Genomic DNA, 13,591 nt, shown 5'->3' on the forward strand with positions numbered 1-13,591 from the left:
AGCAGGTTAGTGAGCATATAAAGAACTAATTTAATTAACATATTCGTTCTGATTTTTTTAAACAATTTTATCGAGGAATAGTATTGAACTCAAAAGACGAGCTCGTGAATATGGAAATCTTATGTTTGCGTTGAAGTTTGCATATACATGATACTCTCCTCAAGTGAGCACTCAACTTAACATGAAGTAAGATCATTGTTAAGTAACAAACTGTGCAATATGTATATTAAATGAAATGATGCAATTTAGTTCTTGTTAGTAAATAGACCAGTCAGTACAACACAGAGTGACGGAGATAGATCACTCGGTATTAGTACTTATCTAGATCGTGATATTGTTTTGAAAGAATAAATTATACGCATACTGTTTCAGGCATAACTTTGGCACAGACATTTTAATCAGCACGCGTTGGTATCTAATTTGAATAATCCAATTCATAACATGAAATTGAAACAATACGGGGAGATTCGGATGAAAAGAGGGAAGGTCTATGCCTATCAGTGGGACACGTAAATAAAAATCATGATTATAAAATGAATGCCCCAAAAAATATTTTTCAATGATGTCGTTATAGCGATTACTTATTTTCAAATAGTCATATCGAGTTACTATCGAAAGATGGACATATGTACGATGACGTCATAAGAGGCTGGGTTTGAATCCAGGATCGGATAGGATTCTTAAAATAGGAGATTATTCGTGATCCTATTCGCTAAGCAATCGTATAATTTTAGTAAGTATCTAATACACGATGACTAATAAATCCCATATTTCTCAGTACCTAGTAGTAATAAACTATTAATCTATAATAAGTTATAGGAACTATCAGGCTACTTTTAATCGCTCGAGGCAGCGTGTAATGAGAATGAAGGAACGATCCCTATCTGGACATTCGTTTATTTATAAATCCCTTATTTATTATTCTCTACTAATAACTTTCATAGAAATGTTTGATTGTAAATCTATTAATAGTCTATAATTAAAATACATATATTTCAAGCGAAATACTTCATCTTCAACAAGAAAACTCCTTTTAGTTGATCGAAGGTGAAAATGATTTTAGGTTTTCTTCATGTCTTCAAATGTCTTCAATTAACGGCAAATATTTTTTTTTACATAAAAATAAAGAACAATGTGAGTTATATTCCCACACGAAGTAAATAATGATTTATTATTACGTTCATAGATATTGGTACCTACTTCGGATTAGGCTCCGATAATTCTTTACTACGAAAGTAAAAAAAGACATTTGTGCTATTAAAATATTCGTGTTTAAACTCCCTTCTCTAACAAGGCCCAGTTTGCCGCATTTGTAGAGTCTTTAAAAAGACAAATATGTACCTATTTTTACTCAAATTGCGAAGAAACCATGAGTCACCAAACTGAATGGGGCAACACAAACCGAGGAGCAACAATACTGTTAGTACATGGTAACCCGTTGGACCGCTTCTGAGAGGCTCACATCAAAGACTTCGCCGCGATACGCCACCGCTCACTCATTGTTTATGTTTGTATGCCCTACGGTCACTGTCACGGGTAGGCGGTACATACGACTGCGATATTGTAGGACAAAACTAGCGTTTGAAACTTATTTTGTCATGTTTGTAAACAAAAACTAGCTTTTGTTGTAGAATTTTGTTCCATAATCTCCTTGGCAAAGCTAGCCGAGACTAGACTTCAAAGCCGGACCCATTAACCCCCGGTTTCTGAGGTACATTTAGCGGTAGTTTATCTATTCAATAGCGCTTGAACTCATACAAAACAAAACGCTATTGAACAGATAAACTACCGCCAAATGTACTCAGAAACCGGGCATAAGTCCAAGAGGAGACCTCTTCCCATCATTGATAGAAATGCATTTAGTTTTATAAAATACTCCCATATAAAAAGAGAAGATATATTTCTTTTCTTTTCGAGAAAAAAATTGCTACAACTAGCTGCCCCAAATTTTTGTAAATCGAATATTTTTCTTTAACGTAGAGTCTAATTCAAAGTTATAAGGACACATTATGCCCGTATTGAGTTGCCGTCGGTCATGATTTACCTCTCTACTATAAACTAATTAAACAGAATATACTGCTAGCTAGTCTGCAATCAGGGCTCGTGACTAATTGCAGACGTAACTCACTCGCAGACACACGCTGGAGACACCAGCGTGACTGCACAACGGGACACGTGCACGACGTCAAACTGAGAAGATGCACGTGCTATAACGTGTATAAGTTACATTTAAAATTTAAATTTGAGATGTAATCTTTATAATTGTCCAAACTATCTATACGAATTACATAAATGCCGAAGTCTTTCTGTAATGATTTGACTGCGAAATTGCGGAATCAATTCTGAATAAAGATTATAAAGTCCCTGATAAAACATAAGCTTCTTCTTTTCAAATATAAAGAGAGCCTTAAGAGGCGTAATAAGGGCGCATCCCTTCCCAGCTCGTACGGATCAGCTAGTATCCTAAATTTATTTTTATTTCACCAATAGAATAAAATAGTTGTATTCCTAACTGGAAAAAGTCTTACGAACGAAATGCTATTATTACTGCACCACAAACTTACATAAATTATCCTGAGCAAGACAAACCGCCTTTGACAATGTTCAATAAACAGCAAAAACATTATCTATTACAAGTAAACTCTTACAAAAACCTTATTCCATTCCATAATTTCCTGTTTAAACCTTTTTTGTTGGTGCTCCTACTGCTGCAGTCGTCTCCTAATAAGAACTTTAAGCTCATTGGAGCAAACCTGAGCAATTTATGCACGTAAGAAGATTGTTGTACGTACAATCTGTTACATAAAGCCCTGAGGCTAACCTCTCCTCATAAATTGCGACTGGTAACTACTAAGTACGGAACCTTCATCCGATATAACCTGATGTTCTATTATGAGGCTTGAATTAATACGATTAAATTGGTTTTGGTGCGTTTTTTTATGTAAGTAGTTGTAAGATGATTAGGTTTGAACCGTGTCAAGCTTTTAGTAATGAATTCATTTTGTCATTTTCATTTTTATATAGGTTTATCTTCTTGCAACAACTTAACTTAAATATTTATAGCGTCTATAGGAAACAGGATTCAAATTATATAAGAAACCAATTGTACACGCATTTAACTTCCAAACGAACGTTCGCGACTCATAATTCATCAGAATTGGTCCAATTTCAACACAATATTCGGGGATGACACTCAAAAAATTATATCCTGGTCATCGATCATGACTGCAATGAAAGCGAGGCTATATTTGATTTACGCATCACTTTCGTCCACTTACCGTTAAAGCTCTTTAAATTGATACCGAGGAAAGTCGGTAAGAAAGATGGATGGCCTGTTGCTTAATTCTATGCTAATGGTCAGCAAAGCGCGTGTGAAATGGAACGTCGTGTCAGCCATGTTGCTTTTGTCGCGCGGGATTTGTGCATTTCATAACAATCGGATTATATTTATATTATAATAAATAGTGAGTAAGTGTGTACGATTTCGTTTATAATATTTATGAAATTTGCAAAATTGCGTGCTCAATATTAAATAAAGTAGGTAGGTGAGTTTTATTATGAAAATAATAATAAAGTGAATGTGTGAAGTAAATTGCTGATGATAACATTTTATGTAGGGCATGTAAATGGCGTAGATAACTTTATTTTTACGTTAAATAATGATTATTTTAACATTAAAAACCTGTATAATCAAGTTTATGACGCAAGCCGTCGCTATTATGTGGCTTGTATTATGATGTCGAATAATCAATTATTATTTCTTGAAATCAGAAATATTATTATTTTATTTCTGTAGAGCGTGTTGAAGCAATACGAAACCAGCTTTTTGATAAAAGAATTGTAATCACTGATAACATTTTTATTTTATTTTCATTCTCATAACACAGAATTATGTAACTTAATCGTTTAAAAGTTTCTTGACAAATTACAACGACAAACAACTCACCTTCAGCCCTATATTTTTAAAAGATAAACTAAAGTATCAGCGAAATCACGATGGTTTAAAGGCGTCATGAAAATTGTAGAGACATGTAACGGCGTGTGTTTTCATGTTTTTTGTTGCAAATAATCCATTTTACGCCATGCCTATCTTGGTAGTATTATGATAATGGTACTCACGTTGCCGAGGAAGCCGCTGCAAGGTTGTATGGGGGGCGGCAGCGGGGGCAGCTCGGGCGAGCGGCGCCGCGGGCTCGAACGAGAGCCGCGCTGCTCTTCCGTCTGACCCATCGCTCAGTTGTACATCGCTGGAACAAAACACACACCATTTAATATATTAACTTTAACACGTAGATGAATTCACCTAAGTAGTCGTTTTTTAAAAGTAATGTGACGCATTTGGCAGTATCGGTAAAAAAAATGACGCTCAATAATTGTTTTAGCCCAGGATTTAATTTGTCGTTGGTCGAATCGGCGAATTTCATCTACCCATCGTATTTTTTAAATTTATTTGTAACAACATAACGTATGCCATTTTTACCTTTATTTAAACACAGACTAAGTAAGTATGGATAAAAGCTTTATAGCGCGCTTATCTAACATTCATTTTAAATCCATAATAGGTTTTTAAAGTGAAAATACACAGCAAAACCCAGTCGATGATTTCACAATAAACTATCAGCGATCATTACTAGCAAATTCTATTTATTACCGATTTTTACAGTTTAATTATAAGCTTGTCCAATAAAACTAACTTTCACCTTACGCCGATCAAGGCAGGTCTATAATAATACTGAATATTTATCCATTCTAGATCACCGTACAAGATAGCACAGACCAAAGATAAGTCTGAAGATATTTTAATTTATATGTTATTTTCGGATGACATGTGATATTGGGTTCAACACAATTAACCTTTGAAGTCGTAAAGAAAGACTTAATGTGAAACAATTTATACTTCGTTTTAGAACTATATAAATCAATTGCTATTAGGTTTTTGGAAAATGTTACGCATTTTATTGCTTTTTTTTCGCAACTTTATTTCACTGTGAACAAGGTAAAAGTCATTAAAGATAAACGTGAATAAATCTAGATTAATTTTATGTAATGATCATTAAACTTTTTTAGCACGAAATTCTTCAACAATCAGTTTATATTCTATTCGCAATGATATCCTTGCACCAGTATTTATTAACTAGTGTAAAACATACTCGAGGGAGCCTTTTCACACAATTCCTGCCTTATAGAAATGTTGTCAAAAATTTATTTTTTTACGAAGCTTCACAATGTCAACGGCCTATCTCGATGATCTTCCTACGTAGTGTGCCCACATTCTGTCAACAAACTCCTTCGCAAATTACTAATAAAATGAACACATATTTTTTAAACCCTAGCTCCTGGGCAAGGTTTCTCCTCCCGAACGGAGGAGGGGTAAGTCCTTGAGTCCACCACGCTGGCCAAGTGCGGATTTCGGTCTATGAACGCTCTCAAGAAATGTAAAAAACCAACCTAAGTATAAAAATCAATAATAATGTATTAAGTGCTCGTAAACTGCATCGTGAATTAAACATTTATCACCTACAATCGATTTGAAAACTCAATTAAAACGCCAGTGTGTCAAATCGTTTTTTCGATACTACAAAATACGGAGGTCAGAGCAAGCATTTCTTCAAAACAAATTACACTCTAACACTTTCGAAATAAAGTAGAGATTACTTTAGGTTGAAAAATATTTTAGCAAATTACATTGGTTGATAATCTAACGTTATTTTTGTGAAAACAAGAAAAACTCGATTGTGTCAATAGGATTGCGGATGTCTGTCTGTATTGTGTTATGTTGTGTGTGATTGGAAACCAACGGTTTGTGGCCGAGGTCGTTTGTTCACCTTACACGTTGTGATAAGCTACTGTTGGCACTCGATTTGCGAAATTTGAATCGAGTTTGGATAATGTTGAGGGTAAAAGATTGGTCCACTTTGACAATACCTCTAAATAGCTAGTGGAGGCAGACGTGTATTAAGCTTTTTTTTAAAGACGTAAGCCTTATACCATTAATGCTATGGTTAATCTTTTAGCTCGCTAAACTATTAAAAAAAATATGTATAACAAAAAAAAATGTCTCTTTTTCATTAAAGAGTTTTTTAACAAGAAAAAAACAAACTAATCTGAGTTATTTTGGTTCCTTTTCTTCCTATGGTATAAGGAACTCTATAAAATAAGAGATAATATGAAATAAGCTTTATGTAATGTGTTGCTATTCGATTGAAATACTAAGTTAGGTAAACATTATTATGGTGATGATGTTTTTAATGTGACTTGCTAATTCATGGCTATTTATTTTCTTTTCAATCGAGTTTAAATTCTAATAAACTGATAACAATCTCTTTTGATAGATATCTAATGTTATTTAAATAATTAGTGCATTATGAATAAATTGTAATAATTTAAGATTAGGACCTGGTTTCTTTACTCTCATTTGATCAGTTATTATCAAATCGTAGTTTTGGGAAAGATAAGATAATTTTGAAAATGCTAAGAGGTCAATAAAATTGATTTGAAAAAAACATTCCTTTTTGTATTATAAATAATTTATGATAGTATTAACGGAGAATATCATATAACTTCAAGAGTTAAATCAGATCCAAATTATTTTGTATCTTTTCAGAAAATATAGTTCTGACAAATTTTTAAAATATTGATCTAATTTTTAATATCAAACTAACACTAGTGTTGGATTATTTATATAAGTTGCCTATTCATGTAAAAAGCGGCTATCTGCCCCCTTGAACATTTGTTGTAGTATTTCTTCGAATCAAAAAAGCGATTCTTCTTTAAACAAATAAGGTAGGTAAATGTGATTAAAACACACTTTTTCCCAATTGTATAAAACCATAACTTAATAAGTTTAAAGTTTTCACCTTATACGCAATGCCACTTACAATTTCATCTGATTATGTGAGTTAACGAACCCATACAGGCAGTTTCTTTTATTCATGAGCTGATTAATGAACGAGACAAGGATTTATACGAGGTTTATGGGTTATGGAGTAAAGAGCCTTACGCGTGGTTATAATTATAACTGATAATTACCTTTTGAAGTAATTATTGGTTACAGATATAAACTTTGGTGTAAATGGCTTCGAAGACAGTTGCGCCATCTATTTGTTTACGCAGTTACTTTTTTAAACGCATTCGATTTCGTGAAAAAGTTGCCAGGGTTTCTATAGTCCCATCAATACCTACTCAATAGCTTTGCATGGTACATCGAAGAATAGGTATTTTTTTACATAAAAAAAACCAATGCATTCGTGACGTGATTATGTTATTTAACCGACGTTTGCCGATAGTTTTACTACACCCATGAGCCAATCAATATATCGTTGACGGTACTCAAAGCAGTTTTTTGATGTAGTTCACAAAGCAACACATGTACAGGATAAAACAGTATAAAAATAATTATGTGGCTGTATTTTACGACAACTTAAAGCTATAAAAAGCAACACAATAAAACGTAATCCAGTTATTCTACAATCTATGTCGATGAGACGCTGACTTTATTGCTATCAGCCAATCGACCTATTTACCGTCTTATTAAGATGATGTCTCTTCTCATTTAGGTCTATATTAATAAACTGCCTCTTTGGCGCGGTCGATTTATATGCAACTGCCACGCATAGGTCTTGGGTTGGAATCCCGGGTCAGGCCCATAATTACTAAGTTTTCCGTCGAGAAATAACTTTACGGGCCGACTGCGTTGTAACGTACAACCACCGCCCGTGTAACCTGTGCCGAAATGTCAGATATTATAAGGCAAAATTCGACTTTAATAAACAAGTTCCTCTATCCAGGTCCTGACAAGGACTTGTAATAATCATCGATGATTTAACATCCACGAATCTAATGCCTGTTCACAGAAGTTTACGTAAACAGAATTTCTATATAACAGTTTAAAATTCACTTCCCACTGCGATCCATTTCACCACGCCCCAAGACTGCACTAATTAAATTTACGATCCAGAAAAACTGCAACAAGTTTCCCATTCACAGACGATATAGGAAGTAGGAGCGATGTGAAGCAATTATTATAACTTAATGGTGATTTACGATCCCATACATTGATCTAAGGAAATGTATTGTGAAGAGAAAGAGCTTATGTAAGGGATTAAAATACGATCTTTACGATATTATACCATTTAAATTACTAACTATAGCTATTGCCCGCGAGTTCGTCCTCGTGGTTTGTGACTTATGACAGAATTTTCATTCAGAATCCCCTATTTTATCGGGGAAAATTGATCAAAATCCTTTTTTAGCGGATGCGTACGTCATAACATCTCCCTGCATGCCAAATTTCAGCCCAATCCGTCCAGTGGTTTGATCTATGCGATAGATCACTATGTCGGTCAGTAACCTTTGAGTTAAATACATATATTTGGATAGGTATCTTGTATTTTTTTAAAACACTATGTTTTTTAATCAATTTGTATATTTCTATAGCTACCATTATAGCAACCCGAAAAACTTTGAATACGAACAAATAAGACTCTTCATAATTATGAAGGCTACTAAGTTGCTATGGTACATACAAATGGAGGTTATATGTTCTTCCAGCCAAACATGGACTTCCGCTGTAAGGGGATATTGCAGAAATCTCAGTGCATCGCTAACGCATGGTAATGTGATTATGTAATATCATTAGTAATCATCTATATGCATAATTAAAGTTGCAAGTATAAAGATTTTACGTCTACTACCAGCGACTACTGTCATCGAAAGGGTGAACGATGAATGTTTTTAAATCACAAAACTTGACCATGAGTTAAAGTTAAGAATACAAAAACTAATATTAAATAATTTAGGCACTTGACGACATTCCTTCACTAAGATAATAAATACTCTTAAATACGGATTTTTGCGGAAACCTAGCTGATAATATGAAATAATGACATAGATGTATCAATCTAACTTCCCAAAAAATCCCAATGGAGACAGACATTCAGACATCGAAAATTAACAACAGATTTTATTACTTTTTCTCCATTTTTGATGACATCGACATAATAAGATATGATCTAGTTACTAATACAAAAATTCTCAGAAAATACATTATTAATTAGCACATAAATAAAAGGGGCATAAATCTATTCGGACTGGTCTACAAAAGCCTAGAACCACTATTCATGAAATCATCTTTGACGTGAACAAAGAATATATCAATTTAAATATATTTCCATGTTAATGTACGGCCTTGTATCGTTAGAAGAATAGGTATTGGGCTGATTGGATATAATTGTATACCGGTCTTTATACGGAGATCAATCATAATGTATTATAATAGAAAACAATGCTAGCAGTTTAAAAAAATGGTTTTGAAGTATTCGTTTAAAAGGTTTAATGAACGAAATATTAAAGAAATATTACAGGACTAGCTGACCCGCGCAACTTCGCTTCGTCACATAAGAGAGACAAAATTTTCCCCGTTTTTGTTACATTTTTCACTGGTACTCTGCTCCTTTTGAGACAAAATTTTCCCCGTTTTTGTTACATTTTTCACTGGTACTCTGCTCCTTTTGGTCGTAGCGCTATAGCCTTCCTCGATAAATGGGCTATCTAACACTGTAAGAATTTTTCAAATCGGACCAGTAAGTAGTTCCTGAGATTAGCGCGTACAAACAAACAAACAAACAAACTCTTCAGCTTTATAATATTAGTATAGATAACTTAAGAAACTAGGGGCCTTGGACAAATTTTGGTCAGAGTAGGCAAGTTTCGTTGATAATAGTTTCATCCTATATAAAAATTACCCTTCAGCTGCCTAAATTGATAATAAGTATCACGCCTTTTGCTTTGCGGTCCCTATTTTCGTGGTCAAAAGATAGAGCCAAACTCTATTTCAAACTAATAGCCTAATTTTCTGGTTAGGAATTGGGCTTTATAAAAAAAGGAACCAAGATTGTAAAACCGAATTCTCATTGGAGTTATCTGTAAACGAATGTTGCGCCTAGACGCGCCGACACCGAATTCCAATCCTTTATTTATAAAGGCCCGTTGCGCTAGCTCCGGCTTAAATTATAGAGGGTGAATCGTCTGCAGTTAAACGAACCACGACTCATGAAGTTGTTGGGGCTTTTTGTACTTTTTACTGGCACGGACATTAGATCGCAACTTCTCGTCGACCATTATTAATGCGCCGATAAAGACCGAACGGCTTCGGCTGCGCTCGGCCAATTGCGCGGGCGTCGATCCATAGACAGACAGCCGCTCATTCGCTATTGTCGATTTATTGATTTAAAATCAATACGCCAGATTGTCTCTGCCACTATTTTTAGCAAATGACCAAATTATCGAGTCTGCATATGCACGCCTACGCAGCCGGAAATCGTTTTGTCACATCTAATTTATTCGCCCAAATTGTTTGACCATATGGCCATTAGTGGAATAACTCGTTCCATTTCTAATTGCATATTTTAAATTCGAATGTCAAATATTTATTTTGAGCACTAACTCAAGCTGTCGATAAAATTTAAGTGTTTGAACAGCCGTTTTACGATCAACTTGTATGCTTCTCGGCGGTTGTTATAAAAACGGCGTAATGTGTATCAGGAACTCGGTTACTTAGTAAAGCTCCCAGATGTTCATAGCGTCATTACCTACCTCGGTGGTCGCGCCATCCGTATAGGTGATAAATAAATGGTTATCTGACCGGATCGACGCATGCGCCGCCCGCCGCGTGAGAACCACGGCTTGGTTTCAAAACAACACGGCCGCACTTATGTTACAAGACGTATAATTGTTACAAGTGATACTAACTTTCTAAAAACTTGTATAGAGTTACTTGTTTTATGATAATACTTATAGGTTTTTTCTATCGCTATTGCTCGTATTTTAACAGAATGCGTTTCCCCGTTGCACCAACACGCCTGAGGCAGTTAGCTATCTAATGATTCCATAAGGTTGGCTGTTTATTGGAAAGTTACCTACGCGTAACAAGATGGTGCATTTAAAAAAGAAACTAAGAGCAACAATAAGTTATGGTCGGTTGTTCCAGCGCGTGGCGGTCACTTTGTTATTTGATCTCTCAACAATGTAGCAGCGGATTCCTCATAAACTTAATACTCAAATATCGTGGCATGACATTGACATTTGACTGGAGTTTATTTTAAGTTCCAAATAAAGCTACGCTGAACTATTTAGGCTGAATTCCTGTGTTCACTTCGAAGAAACACGAAATGTTTTCAAAGTTTTTTGTAATATTTCGCAAGAGAACGCCGTGAAATGCTTCGGATTCTGTAGCGCACGAGTTTTGACGGCGCCGCTGAGACGAATAAAGCTTTTTGCCGGTCGACCGAGCACCAACCACTACGTTACTATTTGGGATACAAAGATCCCTATTTCAAGGGCGCTAAGGTTGAAAATGCGAGAGTGTAGTGGACATCTGTTTTGATAGAGATCAAGTTAAATTGGTACCGTAAGGCAGCGGTTTGACAAAGGGAGTCAATTTGAACGTATCTGAGGATCGCTCGTGACTCATCCGTCTATAGTGATTATCTCGAAACAATATGGCGGAAAGTATCGTGAGGTTTGTTGTCCTCATAACCGGGGAAACGGAATTGGTAATACTTAGATGAAGTTTTGATATCAACTTGATAGTCGTTGGTTTATCGTAAATCTACTCTTATAGTTCTTAACAACTGAGACACGAGTGATTATAAATATTCATCGCCTAGGCAAACATACAAAATAATGTTATGGCAGATTAGTACCTACATAAACTTTTAAACATTAGGTTAAAGACTGTAAACATCATGACTGCACTGATAAAAAAACATGTTCCGTGTAGAGTCTATTCCTCATACTCCTCATAGATACTTACGTCTTTAAAAACTTAACATTACCTAATTCGTCTCTACATACAAAAAAGAAACATAAAAGAACAGCAAACCATACTAAACACATAAGAACCTAAGCCTTACGATAGGCAATAGGCATAGAAAACAGCTTTTTAATAATCGTCAAAAGTTTCTAGCCGTCGCACAAAAGCGTGTCGAATCGAGCCTATTATAACACAGATGGTCAAGCTTGCCAAAATTGTAGTGACCATTCAAATGAATAGATTAGGTAGGCGTTCAATAGAGCGTCTTCTTTGCTAAATTGTTTGAGCATATTTATTTAAGGTGTATTGAAAATAGATAAATTATCTGTTATGGAGCTGTACTACTTATAAATGCTGAATACTTATACATGTAGAAGTGGAACTATGTTTTCTATTTCACTGTGTTACTATAATAAAAGTACGATTTCATCATATTGTATTTCTACTAGGTTTCACAACAAATCTGCAATAAATATGCTTCGCAAAAGCTGCCTTAAATTCTGCTTTGGTATGTCCAAGAAAAACATAATCCTGGAGTTTCCTATTGTATGTTTTTTGTGACATTGTAAACAAAAACTAATGTAGGTAGGTAAGTAGAGTACCTACTACACTACAAATTTCACTATTGTATATAAGTACAGGTAAGTTACAGAATGAAGTGATTTTATTATGCTTGGTTTATTGTCGAAAAAAGTGTAAGATTATTTGAAGATTTTTCCTTTTAACTTGAACCAAGGATTATAAAATAAGTACTTTTATTACTAAAGTGACGATTCTAGAAACAATAGGTTTTCTATTACTTTCTCACAATTATCGCTGCTCCTCGGATCAAAATAGGTTTTGTACGTGGACTAGCGTGTGGGAACCTACGACCTGATCACCTGACGCCCATTCAGCTTCGTTACTTGATATTAGAAATATTATCCGAAGCTGTGATGGTTTCTTGTGACGAACTCTCTAACAGTACTTACTTATAGTTCTGTTATCTCAGAAATATGAGTAACAAGAGTTTTAGATGCGTGAATGGAGGGCTTTCGTCATAATATAATAGGATGATTGACAGTTGTTCTCAAACAATGCTAAATAGATAATGGAAAATGTGTAGCGCGTTTTTCGTTGCATCATCTTTCTAGATGAATAATATACCTAACTCTTAGGAATCACACTTGGCAATATACCTACCTACCTACCTAAATATTTCTATGTTCTTTTCTTTCCTAATGTTCGTTACCTATTGTTAAAAATGTCTCCTATGACTTATCTCTACTACAAGTTCAGGACCGCAATTTAAAACATCGTAACTTTACATAGTAACATAATTGTTTCGATTTAATTCACAGAAAGAAAAGAAAAATAGAATACTTATGCCAAAAATACAATATTTTAACCCATAACAATCAATTTTAAATAAGGTAATTATTTAACAGACAATTACGTGCACGAGTGATCAGGGCTTTCTATTTTTTAAATGAAAGAGCCTTCCAAAAATATACTATAAAGTTACTTAAACCGTTTGAAATGAGTTAATTAATTGCCTCGTTCCGTCTACGGAAACAATTATAATTTAAAATAATTACACCACTTTGCGGATGATATAACGTTTATTAAAGGTTATTTTTTGTTTACCATTGAAATAACTTATTTAGCTGAAATTAATCGTAATACTTTATCTATCTTTTTGCAAATTTTTACAAGTTGTTTCTAGGTACCTACCTACCTATTCATAAATAACTTCTAAGTAGAAAGTTTCAGAAGTTTCTTCAATCTTTTTGTCGTCTA

General features: G+C 34.4%; 1 protein-coding gene across 1 annotated transcript in view; it reads right to left on the bottom strand.

The window, feature by feature from the left end:
- Nucleotides 1-13,591, bottom strand: part of LOC142975928 (uncharacterized) — a 114,294-nt gene that overhangs the window by 96,919 nt on the left and 3,784 nt on the right. The window contains exon 2 of the mRNA XM_076119085.1: nucleotides 4,120-4,247. Within this exon, the coding sequence (XP_075975200.1) occupies nucleotides 4,120-4,230 (111 nt within the window). The 5' untranslated portion in view covers nucleotides 4,231-4,247. The remainder of the gene's footprint in view (nucleotides 1-4,119; nucleotides 4,248-13,591) is intronic.

This window comes from Anticarsia gemmatalis, chromosome 10, assembly GCF_050436995.1.
Source record: "Anticarsia gemmatalis isolate Benzon Research Colony breed Stoneville strain chromosome 10, ilAntGemm2 primary, whole genome shotgun sequence".
In the NCBI taxonomy this organism is placed as follows: Eukaryota; Metazoa; Arthropoda; class Insecta; order Lepidoptera; family Erebidae; genus Anticarsia; species Anticarsia gemmatalis.